At 34.9% G+C, this 24,015-nt stretch overlaps 1 protein-coding gene across 1 annotated transcript; it reads left to right on the top strand.

Annotated features, from left to right (window-relative positions):
• Positions 1-146: 146 nt before the first annotated feature.
• LOC126841403 (uncharacterized) lies at positions 147-23,798 on the top strand. Its single transcript, XM_050577866.1, has 3 exons — positions 147-1,692; positions 13,691-13,804; positions 22,663-23,798. Exons 1-3 carry the CDS (start codon positions 218-220, stop codon positions 22,745-22,747), a joined length of 1,674 nt encoding a protein of 557 aa, XP_050433823.1. The 5' UTR covers positions 147-217; the 3' UTR covers positions 22,748-23,798.
• The last annotated feature ends 217 nt before the right edge of the window (positions 23,799-24,015 follow it).

Raw genomic sequence — 24,015 nt, 5'->3', positions numbered from 1 at the left:
CATCGCGTCTCGCTGCCGCCACCGCCGCCGCCGCCGCCGCGGTCGCGGTAACCGCGCAGTGGCGTTTCCCCCGCCATCCGGACGGAGGCGGCACGTCTCGTTCCGGTGTGCCATCCGTCGTGTGCACCGTCGTCGCTGCATTCCGTCATCCGTCGTCGACCGGACCGGTAACAATTGTGCAGTTTTTTATAGTCTTTTTACACGCGTTCGCGACGTCATGTTCTACGAGATGCGCGACAAGAGATACGAGTCCGGGTCTTCCGGGTGTCTGGGCCGGTGTTGGGTGCTGGTGGCCATGTGCGGCCTGCTCATCACCGTGTCGTTTATCGGCATGACCCTGTGGCTGGGCATGAACAGCCGTCCGGACGTGCCGCCGGTGGCGCCTCACTACCACCAGCCGCCGCAGCCGCAGCCGCCGCCGGTGCACGCGGTGCCCAACGTCCGCCGGCACCACTACGAGACGACCACCGCCGGCACGGCCAAGGCGACGTTCCCGACGGTCGACTACGAGGCGATGCCCACGACCAGCATTAAGAACAAGAAGGGCAGGATCGAGATCGTGGAGCACGAGAAAACCGCCAAGATCGAGCCGACCACCCCCGTGGCCGCCGTCAGGACGCCGGAGCCCAAACTCGGCGACGGCGTCAATCCGATGGAAGAAGAGTCGCCGGAACCGTCGCGGAACACCAACGGCGTGCGGAAGAAGAGCGAAGTGGTCTACCCCAACTGGTCGGACCTGGAGGTCAAGGCCGAAGAGGAAATCGAAGCGCCCCAGGAGTTCCAACCGTACTACGCGAGCGAACAACCCGCGGAAGTGCACAAGTACAACAATCCGCCCATACCCGCTTTTTCGTACCTCAAAGAACACCCCGTCCGGTTGACGAGCAAGGACATCAGACCGCCGGGCACGGTCGAGGGCGAAGAGTATCCGTATTTCTACCCGCAGTTCGAAGACGTCATCACCGACGACAAGGCGGTCAACCCCGTGTTTAATTTCTTGCGGAAGAGACTGCAAGACGTGCACGACTGGTTGGCTCAGTCCGGCGGCAACCGCAGGAACCAGAGCAACCAGTGGATTCAAGTGGTGGACGCGGTCAACCAGTCGCTGTACACCAAGAACGCGACCGCGGTGCTGTCCAAGCTGCGCGAGATGTACTCCAACAACAGCGAATTGGCGGCCGACACGCCGGTGGCCAGTCTCATTTACCCGACGGCGGCCAACGACTCGGCGGCAAGCCTCGTGTCTTTCGGCCTTTTGGCCATCGACCTGTTCCTGTTGCACAACGTCCAGCAGATAGCCGTCAACGAGGACGCCGAGGCCGGACAACAGATGCTCAACGACCCCGACGTGGTGGCGTTGAACGCGCTGTTCCTGCCGCCCGACCGCGTCAAGCAGCTGCGCTCGGCCAACTCGCGCGTGCTGTCCGACGACCGTCGCGACCGCGGCAACAAAGGGTTCGTGTCCGAGCTCATGGAGTTCGTCAACGGCGGCTTGAGAGCGGTGCTGAACTTGAGCCGGGCGTACAGGAGCAGCTCGCGCGCCGCGACGGCGGCGGCGGAGGGCAAGAGCGTGGGCGACGGGCCGTCCACGAGCGGATCTTCGTTGGACTGCATTTGGACGCTCTACTGTAGAAATCTTGACAAAACCGCCAAGTTGGACGGGCCTTACGGATTTTTAGCCAAGATGAACAGGTAAGATTCAATAATCTAACTTAACCGAAGCTAATAGGGTTGTTCTATATTATGACATATGCCAGAGAAGTATTAGAAAAATGTTCGCCCCTAAGATAATAATGATATTTGCCTCATCATAAATAATGTTAAGAAAATAAAATGGTTTTTGCAGCCCTGGCAAAAAAATGACCGCCCTAAGAAAGTGCCTACGTTGTTGCTTGTCCTTATATTAGCCATAGTGTATTTTGAGACACAAAAATGTGTTTTTTTTGCCTTGTAAATTCTACTTATTGATTACAAAGAAAAACTACTTTTCCTTTTAAAAAAATCAGTTTTATGTGTTTTTTTATAGATAACTTTTCATTTTTAAGTAATTATAATTGCCGCGCAGTTGCACTGTAATAATATTACAACAGCATCTACGGCTGTAAACGAATGATGATAATAATTCAGCAATAGAAAGTACATGGAAATTAAAATATTTTTTAATGGCGTGTAAAAGTTGTCGGTGAACACTAGCGGCTATATTGGAAATACAATATTTACAAAAACACATTTCTCTAGTTATTAACATAATATATATTAAAGAATAATAATTATTAACGGTTCGATCAGCCATATATTATTTAATTAATTATTTATATTTTAATCACCGGACTGGTTTAATTTATTCTCAAAAATAAATCCGTTTTTTACGTCCAATATAAATGACTGTTTAATTGCAATGTTGTTTTTTTTCCCATTATCCGATGGCCGTGCATAACACTATAAAGCTATACTGGACATATTGTCATATCAAATATTATGTAAATAGAAATTCGATACCGCGTCGTACTTAGGCCGGCAGTCGATGAAACAAATGATGATTATAATAATTACAATGCGCCTAACGGTTTTAGGTTAGGTTTTTTTTCGCATATTCTACTTAATACGTTCTGTACAACTAGCGGTTTTCTCACGACCGATTCAACACAAACGAAGGTTATGATAACTGAAGGCGTTCAGATGTGCGCTACATCTGCTCATGAATATTTAAAAGAAATTCTCAGGTCAACGAGACACTTTCACGGAGTGTCTTGTACACAATATACAGTATTTTATACACATCAAATGTATATAATTTCATAGTTTCTCAAAACGCAACGTCTAGTCCTGGTCCGGATGATCTATACATGTCCCAACCCACCTCTGCCAAGATGTTGACCGCGCCTGTAAACATTTCTCTATTGCCCGTCTATGACAGTTTGACCGAATAATAGCGCAAAGCGACCTTTAATGGCTGCTGAAGTCCTTAGGTTGTGCACCGTTCGAGCGAATCGTGTGTGTCCTAAACCTACTGGTCTAAGAAACAATGGATTGTTGAGAAAATAACCGAATAGACAATAAGACGAACACCGGATTTGTCGGTTTTCGACGTGGAAATTATCCACGTTCATTAGTGCTGTGTGTTTTTTATCGAGTGGATTTAAAAGGTTTTGTAATAACATGTTATTGTGTTTGTTTTCGGCGTATTACCGGGGAGCTGAGGTCTTCTTATCTCTTTCTTACATAGTGTCAACGCGGTTTTCTTATTTATATTCTCGGATTCGGTCACACTCGCGGTTCGAGGGATAAGGTCGAGCCGGTTTCGATGAATGAAATTAAAATTAAAAAAAAAAAAAACCGGCTAATTAAAATCTTCCGCCATAACAACAATACAGTGACAAAATGGCTCTAAATTTGAATAATTCCACACAGCCTTAAAAACAATGGCCGTACAGTTGTTATTGAAGAGTTCGCACTTGTAGCCGAGTATGGTAATTATTTTTTAATTTGTTCAATGGCGTTCAGAGGCGATCTGAACGGGTTTCCATTTAGCCAGATAACCGGCGCAGCGTTAGTGTAATATAATATAACTGTGAGAACTAGAGTACACCATGTACATTTTTTGGTCTTCCAGAAAAATTCTGATTAAGCCCAGGAGTCGTTTGGGTATATATTCGCTTGATCAATTATGTCCGCCTCTGTTGTGTGTGTTTCATACTTGGACCTGTAGAAATGCAGGTATTTAACCGTTGAATGTACTTAATTTTCAATTGATTTGGCTCACAACGCTTTCGTCGAGTGCTGTACAAATAACAATAGCCTCGTACAAGCGTGTAACGATAATATTATATTATTGTAGTTAATGCGTTTATCCGGACCGATCATTATTATTATTTGACTAAATAACCTATTTATTTATTTATCGGTCATAATCGTTTAGTCCATTAAATCAGTAGTTCATATCAGCACACGTCCATTCATCTTTACCTACTTGCTGTTCGTCAGAGATTTATGGTAAAAGTCGACTGTGACGAATAGCTGTATAATTGCGATCGATTTAAAATAGAAGTAAAAAGTGGAAACATCAAAAACATAATATACATAATTTTCCAGTGATTTTTAATTTTTAATAGTAAACCAGTGAATCACCCCGTTAGAGGTATATAATAGGCATTCGTTTAATTGGTTTTCAATGAATTTTCCGAGTTGCCGGACTTGGGGCTGCTATTGTTTTTTTTTTTTTTTTGGAGTGGAGCTTTCGCTTGGTCAGAATGTGTGTTGATTGTTATCGAAGAGACAGCTGTACAAGACAAAAGGGTTAAACACCACCGTGTATTGTTAAGTGAATGATTACGGTCATTGGGCGGACTTCGATTTGTATAATAGTTGGCCGGAAATCCGAATGGGTCGCCGATTTTTCGTCGATTATTTTCTCATTGATTTTCCGGTTAGCAGAGTTCTACAGCAGAGCTGTTATCGGATTCACGCCGTTGCATTATAATATCCGACGTCGATAAAAGAGCATTTTTTATTCATAGACAATATACCATAGTCAACGGTAACCACCTGTAAACGCACGATGTAAACATTGCATTGATTTTGGACATTTAACAACCGATTGTCAACAAGGAATAGAAAAAAAAAAGGATTTATGCAATTATATGTACCATCTTTATTTTGGCCTTAACCTTCCAACTAACTATTATATATATATATATATATATAATTTTATTAGAATAAACCCTCGGCAGCAAAGTCATTAAATGTACATTTTACAAGAGCCATAAAAGACTGGAGATTTAGTCTACCTTCGGTCGTATTTCATTTTAATAAAATATATCTGACAAAAATGTGTTTTTCGCGAGGAATAAAAATGTATCATTAAAAAATAAGAACAAAAAATTACAAATTTTATAGGCAACACTTATTTTTTTTTAAATTTAATTATTAATAAAGCTAGTAAGTAGACAGCCGGCGTCTTATACTTGAAGGGTTTATATAATACATAGGCAGTTTTGTACATTTTAGACAATAAAATGATAAAATTATTGAACATACATAGTTAAGCTTGATGATGACGAAAACAATGCCTTCTCGCGGTACCGTATCGAAGTAGAAAAACAGTGTTTCAACATAATCGTCCGGACAGGCATCTACGTTTAAAAAAAAATTGTTAAAAGAAAATATGCACACACTACATGTACAAACATGTGGTGTGCACTTATCTAACAAGGTAATGTGATGTTACGAATCGAATGATTATCCGTGTTACATTTATGTTATGATAACCACAAACAGAGCAAATCGATTTTCAGACAACAACGGTATTGAAATACTTGTTTACAGGAACAGTTAGATTTTTTTTTTTTAGGCGTACAAGCCACTTATTAGAAAGCAACAATTTTTGCAAAGAGGATGAGTTAATTTTTGCAGTCTTGACAGTCTTGTCATTGGAAACCAATTTCAGTGTGTGCCAATGTAGTGGACAATATCATTCATTATTAGGCAGTAGGTAGTAGACATGAAAATGTTTTTAGCACTAATTACACTATCGCAATGTGGGCCTACGATTCAACGCGAACGTTTTATGAGTATTAAAAAAAAATAATAGGTATAAAACTAAATAACTGCGTTGGTCGGCATGACGTCCATGATGTCCGTTACACGCGAATATTATAATAACATCTGGAAAAAAAATAGAACAATTATTTTTTTTTTGTGTTTTTTCTTGCACGAGTGTCAATAATGAAAAAACGTGCCGCTTTTCCTAGATCTAATGATACGGTCGTGTGTGGGTCATTTTGTCTGCCGGTGATTTCTTGTGGTTATTCACCTTGCCCCATTGAACTGTCGAATCGGATGACATATTCTACACTATGCCTGTATGTTGATCATTAACGGCGAAAAGTATCAGTCTTGTCAATCGTGGAATAACTTCAAAGAAAGAAAGAAAAAATATATATATGCAATATATAAAAAAATATATAGCTTCTTTCTTTTTTTTTTTACATATATTTTTATAGCTACACAAAAAGATATACTATTCTAGTCCACGATAAGCGGCAGTATAGTCTACAGAATTAAGTCAGTGTGCGCCCAGTTAGAAGAAAAACAAAATACCGTTTAATAAATACAGTAGTGATAAGATATCAGTGATAACAATTTTTTGAAAAAACCCACATATTAACCTAGATAGCCAACCTATGCATTTAAACGTACATTCATAGAACGGCGGCCATATGCAGTGCGGGCAATGTTTACATTGTGTTATAATTGATCAGTATGCCATTGTGGTATAAGGTACACTTAGTTTAAGGCACAGACTATACGTAATCATACGATGTAAATGATAATTGACCGAATATTATCACAGATAAGAACTTTTTTATTTTTATTTAAATTTAATCTGTGATGTTATTATAAAAAATTTACCCTGGACTCTGCGGTCACACTGATTTCATTGAGTTATCTGTAGTAGCTGTGTATAAGGTCTGTTACTGTAAAGTGCGCTACTATTATTGTATTATCACAACGCAATATTTATAACATAATGTAAACATTGTCCACACTGCGTGTCTGCATATGGCCGCCAAGCTTCAGTGAAAATATTTAAATCAGCTTTCTAGGGTAATATTTATATAATTTAAAAACATATCTATGAAAAAACGGTAATATTTCAAGATAAGAGTTAAAGACTTATTTTATCATATACAACCGTACGTATAGTACCAACCGTTCAACGACGAAGACTTTTTTTTCTTTTGCACGGTCACACTGGTTTTAGTCCTTCTGTTTTCTTCATTGTCGCATCCAAGCATACTTTAACCTTTTTTTTTTTCGTTTGGAGTATTGAAAATGTTATTATTTCCAACGCGAACGCGGTCACCGTGTGAGCTGTTGTGGCAAAAAAAACGAACAATTTGATTTTCTTAGAATTTTCTTCTGGTTTTTTTATCAAACGTTTTCCCGTTTACACAGTAAATGTTTTTTTTTTTTTCTAACAAATGTTTCTCTAACGAATAATAATATTATTAGCATACCGAACGCGACGTGGCGTTTTTTTTTTTTATGATAATATATTATTTACACACGTGAGTTTTGACCGTTATGCAGCGATGGCGACGATGATGGTTAACCGGTTCGTCCTGGTGCGTTGGCGGTGATGACAGCTAGTCGTCGTTTGAATAACGAAAAAAAAAAGAAGCCTCTTCATAATATTATAAATAAGAAAACAAAAAAAAAAAAAAATAAAACAGTACATAATAACACTACACAGACAGTAACGCATTGTCAGTGGCTGCTGCTGCTGTTGTCAGTTGTTGCATGATGTTTTAAACAGAGTTACGGTGTAGGGGTTTTTGGTGTGTGTCTTTTTTTTTACTATTTGCCCAATTTGCTTGTAGCGGATCCAAATTGGATCATTATATCCACTAGCGCAAGCTATGCGTTGGGTTTGGGCGTTTAGATAACGGTACAGTCAACGAGCGAGCTCGCATATAAAATAAAAAGATTTTGGAAAAAAAATTATAATGTTAATAGACAGCCGGGTCCGTTTTGTACCTAAACATCTTGGGCATCGATTTAAATATAAAAGTCGATTCGCCCTAGTCAGAAAGAACCTAAAATATGTATTCTTATCTTTCCACTTAAATAAACTTATTCTTATCAGTTCTGTCGCCCGTGTCAAGCGTTAAACGCCCTTTTAATTTTTTTTACCTCGTTAGTGTGGTACCACTACTCAAGAGGTTGTTAGTTGGTAAGCCTGTGACAGCTAACCTAAATATATACTTAATGTTGTTAATATTCACTAGTCATATTTTGTGTATCGAGTCGTCCAGTGTATTATATATTATATTATAATTTTGGTCTAAAATAATCGACAGTTTAATGCATTATATAGGTGTTAAAATGATAAATTAAATATCAACTATTGTATAATATTATCTGTTGGCAAAGAACCACATTAGCGTTAAACGTAATCAAATTGAAAACGTAAACCAATTATTTCGCAGTTAAGGAACTTTCTTCAGATAAAAATTGTGCAATAATTATTAATAAATGGGGCTTAAGGGACTAAGGTCTGCACAAAATATGACCTAACAACATTTTTATAATTCATATATTTTCAATTGATATATGCGTTCATGTCGATATACAGGGTGAATTGACTCACTAATTATGAACCAGTCAATATTTCGCATAAAATTCAATCATATATTAAGTATTTAATTGTATAATAGTTTTGGGCACTTTGTACTAGTTCATCTATGAATACATTTATTTAACATATTTTTTTCTTACTCTTAAACTGTCTACTTTTGATATTTAAATGATAACCCTTTAATTTTTATTTGATATTTATGTTTGTCAAAAATATAATATTTCATCTTAAATACTTTTTGTATACTTGACGAGTTTTACAGGGTTTTGATGTTTATTTTTAACGGATAAGAAGTAAAATATTTTGGATTTTTTTTTAAATTTAACAACTTATTACGTTTATGGATTTGGCAAAAAAAAAATATTTGGTTATCAGTTGAAAATCAAAAATGGCCGATATTAATAAAGGGCGAGAAAAATATATGTTTAATAACAATCACAGATGCGGTAAAAGTGTTCAAAATTGTTATCAATAATTTTATTTTCAATGTACGATTGAGTCAAGAGTGTTTGTGAATCGGTTTGACGCGGTTAGTGCATGAGTATGACCCTGTCATAGATTGTTTTCAACTTAACCCGGCTCGCACACCTTATTAGGGGGGTTTTGTTTTTTTTTGCAACTCGACAAAGCAATAATTAAGCATTATATGATAATAGAGCAGGCTGTGTTGTTGTTAACTCCAAGGCCCGGCGTGTGGTGAACTCGACAACGACACCGTGTAAACTTGGTGGTCGAGGTAAGCCGAGGGGTGGCCGGAATGATTTATGGTCGTTTAAAAGACCCGTCGTGCGCAAAATAATCATATTTCCTAAAAAACGCTCACCTAACCGAACCGGACGAAAAAAAAAACCGAATGAAAAATAAACATTAAGCCGTCGTCGCCGCCGCCTTTGGACCGACTCGGTTTTCGGGAAAACACAACGCTGGCAAGTAGCCCGAGGCGTGCGATTAACAGCCATAGTGGGCAGGCGAGACCCGATGGCGGTGATCAATTTTCCCGGGGCACGGCTTAGCCAATAAAGGGGATCAACAACCGGCCAGTAATTCTATACTCACACGTATTTATAAATTAAAGGATGTTCGATAAGAGTGGTATTTTTGCTTGCTTGACTTTTCAAAAAAAAAAAAAATCCATAAGAGTTGAAATAAGATTGAAAGTCGATTCCGAGATCACCGGAAAGAGCTTGTCAAGGAGATAGAAATAGATATGAATTTAAAAGATTATTTTGAGTTTTTTTTACAATTAGAAACATTGTCAGAGTTACTCAGTTAAAACAAAAAAAAAATATGTTCAATATCTAGCAGTGATAAGATAACAATGATAACAATTTTTTTTTAAAAAAAAACGATAACATTTCAAGATAAGAGTTTTTTATATTATCAAAACAATCTGTACAATATTTATTTTACAATAAGTTTTTTTTTTTGACAAGGATATGTACATAGCTTGAATAATTAGCATGCGAGGAAGTTACCCACTGATAACACCTCAGCAGATAGAAGAGGTACAAAATTATTTTATCACATACAACCGTACGTATAGTACCAACCGCTCAACAATGAAGACTTTTTTTTTCGTTTATGTGGCCATACTGGTTATAGTCGTTTTGTTTACTTCACTACCGCAATTAGCATGCAAGTTAGCTGTTGTAGTATGTTTGTTCATCTCTTTATGTTATTACATTTAAATCAAAGTATTTCTATTAAAATTGTCTGATATCGACTACATAATAATATTAATATTAATCGCAATGGTTATAACGTCGGTTATTTTTTATTTTGTGTGGATATTTGTTTTTATAGTGTTGAATGTTAATTTTAGTTTAGATGTTCAGTGTTGATAATAATTTTTCATTTTCTCACCCGGACAAACCGGTTTTTTACAATATTGTGTTTACTGTTTCACTTGCCACCTCGAGAAAACTCATTTAAATGTATGATTATATAGTAGTATGCGCCTAGCACAAGTATACATTGGCGATTTTTATGAATATTTTTTTTTTTTTTTTTTGATAAATCATTACCACAGGCTGTGTTCTAGTTTTTAATGTTCTCACAGGTGGGATGCTTTTGCTAATGGATTAGTTAGGCCAAAAACTAATAGTGAACGTAATTCCAGCAAAAAATGTAAGAATCTATGAAAGTAGCAAATATTCGACGAATGCCTTTCTCTTAACAATAGTATGTTCAGGTACTTTAACTATTATTGGTTTAATTTGTGTCAATACAAGTAATGGAGGTATTTGATTCTCACTAAAAAAAAATTTTACGTTTACAACTGTTTGTTTAAAAAAAAAAAATAATAAACGGTGCAAAAGATTTATAGACAAATGTGTATAATGCATATTAATATCAAAATAATAATAATATTTTCTCTCTTTTATTAGAAACAATATTTTTTAAAATTTTATTGCATTTCACATGTAAGGTAAACAAATAAAATAATCGTTTTTCTCTCCAAAATGCTCACGTTAACGTTCAAACTTATTAGAACCAATTAAATGTGATTATATACAAGTGATTATAGTTTATACACTACGTCCACTAGGATATAAAATGCATATTAGGGTAATTACTCACAAATTATGCATTCCTCGAACAAGTTTGTTATTCATTCGTTAAATTTAAATACGATTATCAACTATAACTGTACTAATAATTGCTGTTGTAGTATTATTTCCAAATGGAAATTTTCCATATTATGCATGTTGATATTACGAAGAAAATTTTTTACATCAATAAATAGTTGTATTAATTATTATTAAAATAAAGATATGTATTAACGTGGAATTGCAAGTTCTGCTTACTCGAGGGGAAATTATTTTATTAATCGGATCTGTAAGACACATGCACAGCGTGTGTCTCTTAGAAAATACTGGAACTATTTCTTTGATCAATGTCTCAAACCAATTAGGTATAACTAACAATATTATAGTATTATGATAATAGAGTTCATAGACACACGCCGAAGGGGTTTTCTTGAAATAGATGTAATTAATGCATTAATATAATTTATTATCGCATTTAAAACCAACAGCCATCTTGACAGCATTACGGTGACTTGAACTTAACGACGTTGTATTTATTTCCAAGAACCTAAGTGTTAAAACGCATGTTTTAAGCGTAGGACAAATAAAAATACTCATAAACTTCATGTTAAATAATTTATTAAAATGAAAAACGATTTGACACATGGTCGTCTGTAATAAAACGTCAGGAACGCTGAATTTTGTTTGGCAGATTAAGTTCCTGTAGAGCTTTCTTAGTTTTCGCTCGATTTATTTATTATTGTAAGGTTTTCTCGTGTCGATAGTTAATTTATAAAAAAAAAAAAAACAACACAATTTTTATATCTTGTTTGAAATTTGTGTGACTTTTTAATATCTTTTTGAGAATATAATTTTGATAAATTGTACTTGTATTTTCAAAACGTTTGCCTGGCCAAATCTAGCTGACTGGCTGTCTTGTCTACAATGTTTTTTTTTTTTTTTTGTGAATATTTGAATTTTAAATATTTGACACTATAATATGATTGTTTATCGAGACTACTTTAGACCCAACGCAACAGTTATACAACTATGCCTTAGAATGTCTGTGGCAGAGAGTAAATGGGGTCAGAAAAATTTGAATTTTACCAAATTTGAGCGGTGAAATCAATGCAATCTTTATATTGTACGTTATTCTGGGCCGTACTGCATATTGTATTGATCCATTTTGATAGATGACTTGGTCCATTGTGCAAGTATATGCTGAGTGGCTAAGGTGTTGTGCATTATGTGTATGATAAAAGATTCTGTCGTTGCTGCAGGACTAATGGACCTTAGCCAAACAATGGGCAAGCGATTTTTCCAATTAGCAATATTCGTTGTCGGTTTTATCGAGAAGCAATTATTATATTTAAACATCCGATGGGTTTTGTACCTCTAATGGTGTTCTCTTATAGCATTTACACTTTGAGCATGAATGTTGGAAGCCAGAGACGTTGCTAGAATACAAGTCGATAAAAGATGTTAGATAAAAATAAACGTATATTGTATTAAATATATAATATATGTTAAAGATTTGCCATTATGTATTTCCAGACATTGTTGCTGTAAAATAAAAAATTAAATATAATATGACACCCGTGCATTGTGTGCCATCGACATAATAACATGTTTGGGTACTTAATGATTTCAACACACAGTTTTGACATGCTAAAAAAAAAATATTAATAGCTATAATAAATTATAGATAGTAGGATATAATAATTTTTTTTTTTTTTTGGCGCGTTGTCCAGTGTTGCCTTAAGTTGTATGGTATTTACATATTATTATTATTATTACTATATATTATTAGGTATAATAGTGAAGCGATATTAGAGTGTATCCGTCCGACTACTTTGTCGCCAAACCAATTGAACGTGAACACCAATTATACGGTCCTCGATCAATTATTACCCGTAGTAGGTCAATGTTATACTCACTTAGTCGGGTTGATTATGTTGATTTTTGCAATTACCCATAATTTTTAATTTCGACCCTATTATATGTTAATATACGGCCAATTGCTGCACTGAACTTGTCGGTTCACGTCATTGAACAAACAGAAAATGTTGTACTAACTCACTGGAGCCCATTAAAGCTAAGCTTAAATATTTTACATGTTTTTTGATATCCAGTCTTTAGTTTTCGCAATGTACACTTGCACTTGAGTTCTAAAGAATCTTGAGTGACGAATGATACTTAGGGAAATTAACTGTAAGAAAATTCCACGTTCCAGCTTTGGCCTTTGCCATTGCAATCTGTTGTGTTTCTCTCAAAGGGCGAACCTGCGTTGTTTGTGCAAATGGCAACGAGATTTGTTGCCATTTAACTGCAGGTTATTTTTTAAATTACCTATTCTGTTTTTTATTAGCTGTGTTTGAAAAAAAAGACCCTCAGACAATTTTCAAACACATGATTAATCCATTTATATGTTTTAATTATTTTGTCAACTAAACTAATTCAAGTCGGGTTGGTGTTTTTTTAATTTTTATTAACTTTATTTTTTTTTTTAAATAAAGAGCGCGCATATTTAATTTTTGTTTTTTTTTTGTTCTGCTCAATGCTATAGATAATTTTCGATCGACCCTATCTAGGTTAACCGTGGTAAACTTGTTGGATGGTTAATTCACATGATAACTCGTGTGCATATATTTTGTGAATTATTTTCACCGATTACCCATTTTCGGTCTGCTAGTTTTTTTTTGCGTTTCAACGTTATTCCCAATTGCGTCCGTAAAATAAAAAACCGATAAGATCCTGAAAATAAGTTTATACACACACTATATATATATGTCTAAATAGGTGGGTCGGTCATTGTAAAAGTGGTGTGAATGTTTAAAATACATACATATAATGGAGTCACATTTAGTAGAACCAATTGCAAGGAGATGATTCACTTAATATTAAATATAATAAATTATGTATTATATTGTGTTTGCTAAGACGCACTGTGCTTTTATGTTGTTTTATTAGGAGTTGCTGTGTGTGGATTTTTTTTTAATATTTTTTATTTGTTTTATTACAGCTTGGGCTTAAGACTCATGATGGGCGAGTTTCCCGTGGAACGAGCTCTGGACCATTTAATCAAAGAATCGACACAGGGATGGCGGAGATTAAACTGTGACCGTCTTTTCCCCAGGTACGTTTTTTTCATATTAAAATGTCTTCACTGTCAATATCAAATGATATGTCTTTCTCAATATGGATCACGGATAAATTTATTGATAACCGTTCTTGTAACATTGTTGACCGTTTTAACTCGTCACATAGCAGAAAAAGATCTTTCACAAGGGGCACTACTTATTGGCAAAGTATAAATTCAACACCGAGGAGCTTGTATAAATGTTTTCATTTTCGATACTGGTCATTTGCTTTGGATCTTCTAATTCCTGTTATTTGTCTTGGGATCAACACCAAAGTCTTTTTCGTGTGGAAATTGCCACAGTTAATCATTTACTTTGTTTTATTTTTTTTGCCTATGGGTCGGTGTCGCTTTGGCGCTAACCAAAACCGCGAGTAGAACGAGGTAATAGATTAAGATTACATTAAACCAGCCACTGATGCTTGTTAGTTGAGTCATTAGCTTCGAATTCGATTAACCGAGATGGGCTTTGAAAAAGTACCAAAAGTGCAAAGTACTATGCAGGTGGTGTATTTTGACAGTCGTGGGAGTAAACGAGGCAAACGGAGCTCGACTTAAGTAAATGCGATGGCGATTCACACTTTCTCTCTGCTGGTTATCGATGACCAACCGTGTTCTTGTTAGCACGGGCTCATCTATTATTATTAACCGACCCAATTCCGATGGTCACGGGGTTTGTGCACGAGTATTGTGTTTGGCCGATTTATCGTATTCGGTACACTGCGATATTGGATAATGAACCGGAATTAACGAGGCGGCTTATGATAAATAAATAAAAAATAATAATAATAATATCGCTAAAAAGGTAAACTCCGACGATACTGATGTGGTATATAATATCATAGATTGAAAAAAAAATCCAGATAGTATACACTTCATAGATTTTTGATCGGTTTAAACTCAATGCAGTTGGGCCAAATTATAGTGCAGTTTAATTACACAATAGTAAAGTAAACTGATAAGAAACACTGATAACAAGTGACCGATTGACTATGGTTAATGGTGATAACATCGGTCGCCGGACGCTGATAAGAATTAACACGGGGAAGATGCTTATCACACTAAAACGCGGCGGCCATCTTCTTAGGGCTACACCTATATCTGTAAACATAACACATAATACCAAATAGGGCGTCACTTTTTTATGACCCCATCGAAAGTGACCCTTCTGCTTTTATCTATTCTGTGATAACATTACAGGCGTTTGATAACATTTCTTTGACTTTGTATAACAGAAGGATTCATTTTTTTTAATTTGTTGGTCGCACTGACCTGAGATTATTTAAAGTTTGTTTACATTTTTCAATTTTTTTTTTTAGAGTGCACTTGTCTGGTTTTATTTAATCTTTTTGTTTTTATGATCACTTTGTCTTGGCTAGGATCTTGTAGCATGTAGTGTTCAATATTGTTCTATTCTCACAACGCAGAGAAAGCGGTTAGTAACAAGTATTATGGCGATAAGTCCATTCTTGCCAAGCACAACGCCGGATAATTATTGTTTGGCACTATAATAATATAACGATGATAATAACGATAATACTATGCTTAGTCGATTATGTCCGAAATGTGCATAATACAGAGGCAGTTGTTGCTGGTGGAATTTCCCCTAAAGAATCTTTAACCGTAACCGATCACGTTGAAAAAATAACTAGTCTAACTATTTTTCCACCGTGTACTTAATCTTTTGGAAATATAGTATTCAAAACACACATCCTACGTACTACTAACTGTAGTCAATGGGACACGTGAAAAATATATACAATATAATACAATAAATGTGTGTGTGTGTGTGTTTTATTTTTTAGCATAACACCAAACGTTTGATCAGTGTACCGTAATACAATAAAGACATACAGTTATCCGTCTTTATAATATTTAATAGCCTGTACACGACACATAAATTGTTATTTGTTATACCGGCTCGTATCAAAGAAGCAGAAATAATATTATTCAAATAATAAAAAAAATTTCAATCTAAAAACATTTTATGAAAATTGTTTATAATACAATATACATAACGCCAAATATAACCGAACGTTTGGACTGACCCCCTCCCCCATATTTTTTAAAAATTACACTGAATGTCTATGAAAAGAATGTTTTTTTCGCCATGGTCGCAAAAAGTATTTTGAGGTTCTGTATTGATACCTATTTTTAATCGTTTTTATAGTATTTTCTACTATCAAAAAAAAAATATTGGTTTTTTCGCGTAACAGAAAGTCATTAAAATTCAGTTTATAACATAAAAAATTGTTTATATCGTGTTGCCGAAAATTTGAGAATTTTTTCAGAAACCTGAAAAAAATGTTACATTTAATGTGTACCTACATTTCAAAATGGTATCTCCATAAAAACGATTAGTGAAACAATAAAAAAAGAAGTAAAAATTCATAGAAAATGCGAAAAAAAACATCACAGTATTTAAAATAGTTTAAATAATTAATAATAATACATTTTCGGTTTTTTCACCTGAATAATTTTCACCTCTTTTTTAAAAAATTTCTAAGCGTTTTTATGGAAATCCCAATTTTCAAATTTACACGCTTTATGTAAAATTTCTTCAGCTTTCTGAAAAACAACTTTTTTGATTAAAAAAGAGGGGGTTTGTCATAGTATGTTTAGTTTAGTTTTCTTTTTATTAATTGCTTTTGTAATTACTCATTATAGCACTCTTCAAATATATAAATGGCAATTTCAGTATTAGGGTTTAAAATGATCTTTAAAAAATTAATCATCAACAATTTCTTCCCGAAATCTGACTGGAAACGGTACGACGGTTTTGTGTTTCCTTTTTTTTTTTTTTAATGGATCATCGTTACTGTGTTGTCATTAAACGAACGTTGCGTGAAAAATGACTTTAAAAAAAAAAATACAAACTATGAATAATAAACTTTTGAGTTGTTTTAATATTATGTTCACGTCCAACCGACCATCACTTGAAACGCTTCCGGATTGAAAGTGAAATTACATGTTACTGTTAAATGCATTATTTTTACTGCGCTGCAATTAGAATTGCATCGTTGTGTAAAATATGTTAATTATTATTTATTAATCGACAAAATACAACTCTAGAACTTTTCCTATCCTTTCTTCCAAACTGGACGTTAAATGTTTTGTAGGCCTTTGTGGTTTATTTTCATTTCTATATATTTTTAAGTCTTCGATAAACGGTCACAAAAACACAGCTGACGCTGCAAATAAAAATTGCATATTAAAAAAAGTATTAGACATTTTTATAAATATATTTTGCCGGTCCGTCCTCGAACTTGAATACACATCAGACACAACCGTGTCGGCCGTGAGAACTGTCAGTGTTTAAACGATGGTTTTTACAACACACGGTTGTTTTTTTTTATAAATTAATAATATATACAAATAAATGGTATTCGTACGCGACAATAAAAAAATATGACACACATTCGAGTGGAAATGAATGGCATTTTTTTTTGTGAGTTTTTTAGTTGTGCGAATTTCGAGAAGATGACAAAAATATAAACAAACGGCCAAATTGTGATAATTATTATTTAAACGCGATGACTGACGAATATAGTCTTATATTGTATGTTATACTCAGAACTGGGACTAATGTGCTATTGCTATATCTCCCACACGGAATAATTATATGCATGCCGGTACACTTTCTTGGGTCATCACTTTCTTGTGCACAAATTATTGTTCAATGAATTCCGCAAGACGTTTTCAAACAAGTTTAGAATAATAGCAAAATTTCATATAAAAAAAAACCGAGTAGGTACACTGATCAAACGGGCAACGCCTACATAATATCATAAAGGCTCTCCAATTCAAAATTGCAACAACTCTTAATAAAAAGTAAAAAGAAATTTGTGACATCAACCAGTCAACATTTTTAGTAAAATATTCCAATTTTAAAATTTATTAAAATACATTTACGTTTTAGTTGATATAAAAACAATTACTTTGGAAGTGTGTTTAAAACATATTAACAACTTGTGAGTTATTGAGATCATAATAATATTAAATCCTATATGAGATATTGACTATTGATAGTGGTTCGCAGTTTTTTAATTTCGAAATCAGTATTGTGTACAGAGGATGTAAAAAATATATTATTTAAATAAATCCGGAATTTCGGACTCGAGCAAACCGAATGTAAGGAATATGTGAAGACAGTGAATTTGCCGGCAATACAAATAATGATAACCGAACACACACATTTTGTAGGTCGTCTACAGATGTGAAAAATCATGCAAACACACCGGACCAAAGGGGCAAAACTCGTTTGGGTTTATCTAGGCGACATATTATTATTATTATGTTTGTTCAATAGAAATTTATTACCGCCTTGTTCCAGTTCTGAGTGCGTCCACGGTCAAGACCACGCCGAAAGGGTATCACGTGGTTTGAACTAACTTCCAAGTAGTGGGAAACCATCTCAAGACAAACACACACACACAGATACACACAGGTCATCATATTTTATTGTCCCACACACACACATGACTAGGTGTAGGTTAGCCGCTGCTAGAAACGTTTGAAATTTTAGCACACAACACCGTTTTGGTCGAATATACTGCCAAAACAATACACGTTTACAACAGTACTGATATAATACATATACTATAGTGTATTTCCATTGTGCGTACAATTGTGTAAAATGTCAGTTTCTTGAAATAACAATAAGCCGACCGATATTGCACGCGGCCAAAAGGGGAAAGAGAAGATGTGTGTGTTTCTTGACATGGCCGAAGACACGTCATGACGATGTGGTCAAGAACAATGCGGGAGAAATGACACATTATTATTGTTATTTCTTACTTCTATAGACCGTGACTTTATATAGAAAACCGGAAAAACGTTTCCGGAAAAGCACAAAACGACGTATAATGATAATATACCGCACACACACTCGGATAGTATACTTGCACGGTGTAACCGCATTCGACCGAACTGCACAGCGATCCATGATCCATATCGTTTTAATATAATCTATTTTAAAGTGTTTTTTTAAAATTTATTATTGTTTGTAAAATTGGCTTCTTCCGTCCAATATTGAGTCCTTCTAGTTGTAGTATTTTTACAGCCAGTTTCATCAACTATTATGAACATAATGTTAGTTAACAATTCATTTAAATTTAACATCTGGTTAAATTAAGTAAGTTTTATCATAACAATATTATTATTAAATTATTCTATTTGTTAAGTTAACAAAATGTTAGTTGGGTTACCAAAGCGGTTACCTTGATTCCAACGTTCTCATTGGTTATCACGAAATAACTGATAAGTGATAAGTGATAATATTATCATTTTATAATCAAAACTCAAAAAGTAATGAATAATTCGATCTATGGCACTTTAACATGCCAATTAACTTTTTAACAAACTGATTTCGGCTGATTAACTTAACAACGTGTTAAGGTTAAAAAATCTCGACGAAACCCAATTTTCACTGACTAATATTGTTAAATACAATTAACAATAAGTTAAATCCTTAATAAATGTTGGTGAAATCGGCTGATTAAATGATTTTTTCCCAGTTAAGGCGAAAGTTTAATAATGAAATTGTTCACGAATAATCGTTAATGAATAATTTGTGAACAGCCAAACAAATTTCGATTAAAGTACATATTATATTACTCGGTAGTCATTATTTGTTGATATTCACTGTAATTGTTTATCTAGTCAATGATAAAAACGAACGAGCCTATGTTGACTTTAGAAGGTATAATTTTTATTTAAATGTATTAATTGCATTAAATTACATGATTTAGATCTTAACGTGATTAGTTTTACCCTTGATAATGCAGCAAATATTTTTAGAGCCTCTTAGATGTTTGATTTTTTTTTTTTATATATAAACCTAAGCATTATGTGCTTTAATATGATATACTAATTGAACTAGATTAAAAAAAAAATAATGCTGGATTGTCCCAAAATATACAAAAATAAAAAAGTTGCTTAAGATCAAAATCATAGTCGTTTGATAACGTTTACCCGTTGGCAGTCTGTTTGGCGTTTTTTTTTGGCGGTTCGACGAACCAGAAATAATAGCCCACCCATTATGATGATTGTATGCTTTTTTTTTATGGTAGGCATGGCAAACGTGTTTCAATCAGAGCGTTTCCTAAAAAAATCCATATGCACCGATGATCGATGGTTTACATTAGAATATACAAATTGATATATACACTTAAAACGGCGAGTTTGTCATCGGGGTCATGTTCATGTTTGGACGGATCAAGGTTATTATTTGCTGCCGGATTGAACCGCGTGTAGGACAAGTAAAAACCGAAAGGAAATAGAGCAAATCGTTTTTTACTTTCTCCACGACCGATTGATGATCATTAACGTTAGCGATGGGCTTGAGACGATTGAAAATCTTCTCCATTGTCAAGTGCACGTTACTTTATTATTTTGTCGGCCAACGCTGATGAAAGGGAACAATATTATACATACCGATTAATCTTATAGGCTGGCAAAAATCAATACACAATAATTATTCTATGCGGTCATACTCATCAGTCATTACCGTGAAACCAGTTTGGACAGATGAAAAAAACTCAATTACACACAATGTTATGTAATTACTATTGCATTATTAATTGTAATAGTTATAATTGTTATTATACTCGTCGAAGCGAATGACGTAGATTTAAAGCGGTTAATGTAGATTGTTTGAAAAAAAAACAAATTTCTCTTGCAACGTGGAAAGTAAAAGATTATTAAGTGTCCCATTGTGAACAATATCGAATTTAGATCATACCGAAGAAGAGATTACACTTTTTTTTGGAAACATTGGATAGAAGAAATTAAGTTTCTAAATATTGTGTCGCCAATATTATAATTTATAGCGTAAAGACAGTTTATGATTTCTTTAATTCAATGCTATCTTTTTTTTTAATCTTATTATATTTATCGCCTAGATGTGAAGGTACCGTTTTGAACACTATTTTGGCGGTAAAAAAATATGCTTTCGCTGTGACGGTAACTGTCAGACTTTGGCTGGTCCGATTTCAACCTAACCTAAAACAGGAATTAGACAAAAATTGAAACCGAATTTCATTTGAACGGGTATACCTTTATAAAATTCAAATCGGACCATCATCCTGAGTAGAGGAAAATATCGTCAGGCTTTTTGGGTTTAGAATGGTTTTTCCACTATCGAGACCAGAACAAAAAGCTTGTACGCTGTGCTTAAGCACTTTTTTTATTGGGTCAATAATAGAAGAAAAAAAAACAATGCAATGACCGATTGGGTAAACATCGTATCCGGAAAACCGACCAGCATAGCCCGTGGACCGGAAAGACCTGTGCTTAAAGGCCAATGTTATTAAATGCGCTATGTAATGCGTTTTGGTTTCTGCGCACTACCGTTCTCTCGTGAGACAGAATGTGTTATATGGTCGGATAAAAAGCGTTAAATTTCGGCAAATTGGTCGAGTTCGACCGTCGAGATTTATGGCGGCGGTTAAATTTCAAATCCCGTTCGAATCTGAGTTCTGTGTGATGACCCCAACTCAACAGCAAGTGTGTACAGCGTGTACCTACGATTAATAGCTTTCCTAAATTAATAACAATATTCATACCCGGTGTCACATACTTTCATTGTGCTTGTGTGTGAGGTATACGTGGCCGACATTTAAAGCTATTGCCGGGTACGATGACTTTTGACCGGTGTTTGGGCATTTCCCGTGTGGAGTTAGCCGTATATTGTTTGCCATCGGGTGTCACATCACGTGCCAATGTAGCAGTTTGTTATTTATTTATTTTTTTGTTGGAAAAGCTACTGTAAAATCCCATTTCCACCGTGTCCGAACAGCAAGTCCCAACGCTACAGTAGACACGGTGCACTTTCTGCCGCATAAACAGCAACGGTTTACGCTTTTTTAATCACCCAAACCGTTTGTTGTTTAACTATGTGACAAATTCGCGTTTGACTATATTCCAATGGTTTTGGTCACGGCCGTTTCTCGCGCTTTACATAATATTTTTTAATACATATATAACTGTTTTTTTTTTTTTTGTTGAAAAAAAATTACTATCACAAACGTCATCGCCAAAACGTTACAATTTTATAACCGTATCCATACAAGACGTTAATTGGGATATGATGCTTTGTTTGTGTTCACGAGAACCGCACGACAGACGCACTTAACATCAATGTTTTACACGTGGATGATTTAGCGGTTAATTACATTTTTCTAGACTATTTGAAGCCACCGTATTTTGTCCTAAAACGGTTCACGGAACAACACTTTAACGGAGTAATTTTATAAACTGCTAAGATATTGTCTTAGCTTATGTAGAGGGAAAGATGGGCGTTGGTATATAAATTATATTCGAGACAATCGCATTTCGGTGGTGGTCTAATGAGCTATTTACACAGTCACTGAATGTATTGATTGTTATCACCGATATACTGTGAAATGTTATTTGATAACATATTATAGTAAGACTTTCGGTACAATAATTTAATTTCAACAATGTGGTCACACTGAGTCGCGGAGGGTTGTTTGTTATCAGTAAATGTCAGAGTACACCACAGAGCAAACCGTAGAGAAACTGTGATATTTTTACATGCGCTTTTATGGGAAATCTTGAGAAACTGACAGTGCTTGTGTAGGGAATTCTTATTTTTCGTTCATTCCGGCTAATCTGTATGCTCGTCGAACGCGAAAAATGGCGACGACATTGTTGATGGCGCAGGATATTTAATAAACGAACAGTGTAGCCATGACAGAAAAAAAAAATTGAAATATCTGCGTTCTGGCATCACTGCAAAGTACACCCCATTTGGTTTTGTGATGTTTTCATACATAATGTATTTATATTAATAATATTAATTGTATTTTTTTTTTTTTTACTGTTTTCCACAGGTGTAAGGGCGAACAAGCCAAAGAAGTGGTCATCGAGACGGCGCTGGGTAACAACGCGGTCGGCGGCGACGCTGAGTCTTCGTAAGAGACTTAAGACAAGAAAAAAAAAATCACTCGACGATATTCACTTCATTCTGTTTGCATTTCATTTGGTGTGTTTTTGCCCGGCAGACGACCGGGTCGAGTCGACTTTTTTTTTTTTTAGTTAAATTATTAAAAAACACAAAAAACTCCTAGGCTCGACCCGTTGTTCCAACGGCAATACTGTTTCCGCTTATATCATTTTAAACACACACACACACACACACGGTCTGTGATAAGACAATATCGCGACGTTAACATTAAAACAACAACGCCCATCATATTATTATTATTATAACGTTATCATTTTTTTTTAGTGTCCGTCGTTGTTGGTAAATATTAGTTCCTCTAAATGAAAATTACTTGTATAAAAAATAATGTAGATAATTTTTTTTTTTTTTTTGCTAGCGACATTAAATCGTTTTTTTTTATTTTTTATTTATTTATTCTCGAGTTGCACCGAATTAGTACGGTACGACTACTAATATGATATATAGTTTTTATTTTTTTTTTTTCATCGCAAACCGTAAATTGCTTACCGTTATTGTGTTTTTGGCCGAACGACAGGGGTTTTGCTTTGCCTACACCACCGTGAAAGAACACCCGTTGATAACTTATCGAACGTGACGAGTCGATCATCCGTAATTACTCAAATTATTTACAAATAGACGGAAATTAAATTAAAAAAAAAAAACAATACAAATTATTAAATCAAACAATTCGATATATTTTATTTTTGACAATATATATCACATTTTCAACTCCAGTCCGATTCGACCGTCGGTTTTCCAACGGATTTTGTTCGGTATTTATTATTTATCTCATCAGTGCATGCAACCTTTGAAACATCTATTCAATCAGCTTAAAATCGCATTAAAACTAATAATTTGTTTACACATTTGAACCGTACGTTCTCCAATATAAAAGTATATTATTATTATTATTATTATTATTAATTGTTGTTAATGTATTTATGTGTATGTCGTAAACTATAACTCAAGATACATTTTGATATTAATTTATATGCAATATACAATATTGCCAACATTTTTATGTATCGATTGATATTTATATTAAGTATTATTATTTATTTTATCCTACAATATACAATTATTGTAACGAACCGTTTTGTTTTATTTCATTATAACGCCTAACATTTGGAAAATAACACAAGTTGATAAAATTGTATGATGTTTTTAGTAATATTATCTTTGTCGTTAAGAAAACCATCGAGATATCCAGAGAATCGTGTAAAATAACTCTAGCGGTTTT

The sequence above is a fragment of the Adelges cooleyi genome, unplaced genomic scaffold (genome assembly GCF_023614345.1).
Source record: "Adelges cooleyi isolate 19-005CV unplaced genomic scaffold, UGA_ACOO_1.1 ACOO_flye_CR_arks_rails_tigmint_CR_PRNA_381, whole genome shotgun sequence".
Classification (NCBI taxonomy): domain Eukaryota; kingdom Metazoa; phylum Arthropoda; class Insecta; order Hemiptera; family Adelgidae; genus Adelges; species Adelges cooleyi.
Note: the sequence above shows the minus strand (reverse complement) of the source record. Positions and strands in the feature narration are given on the sequence as shown.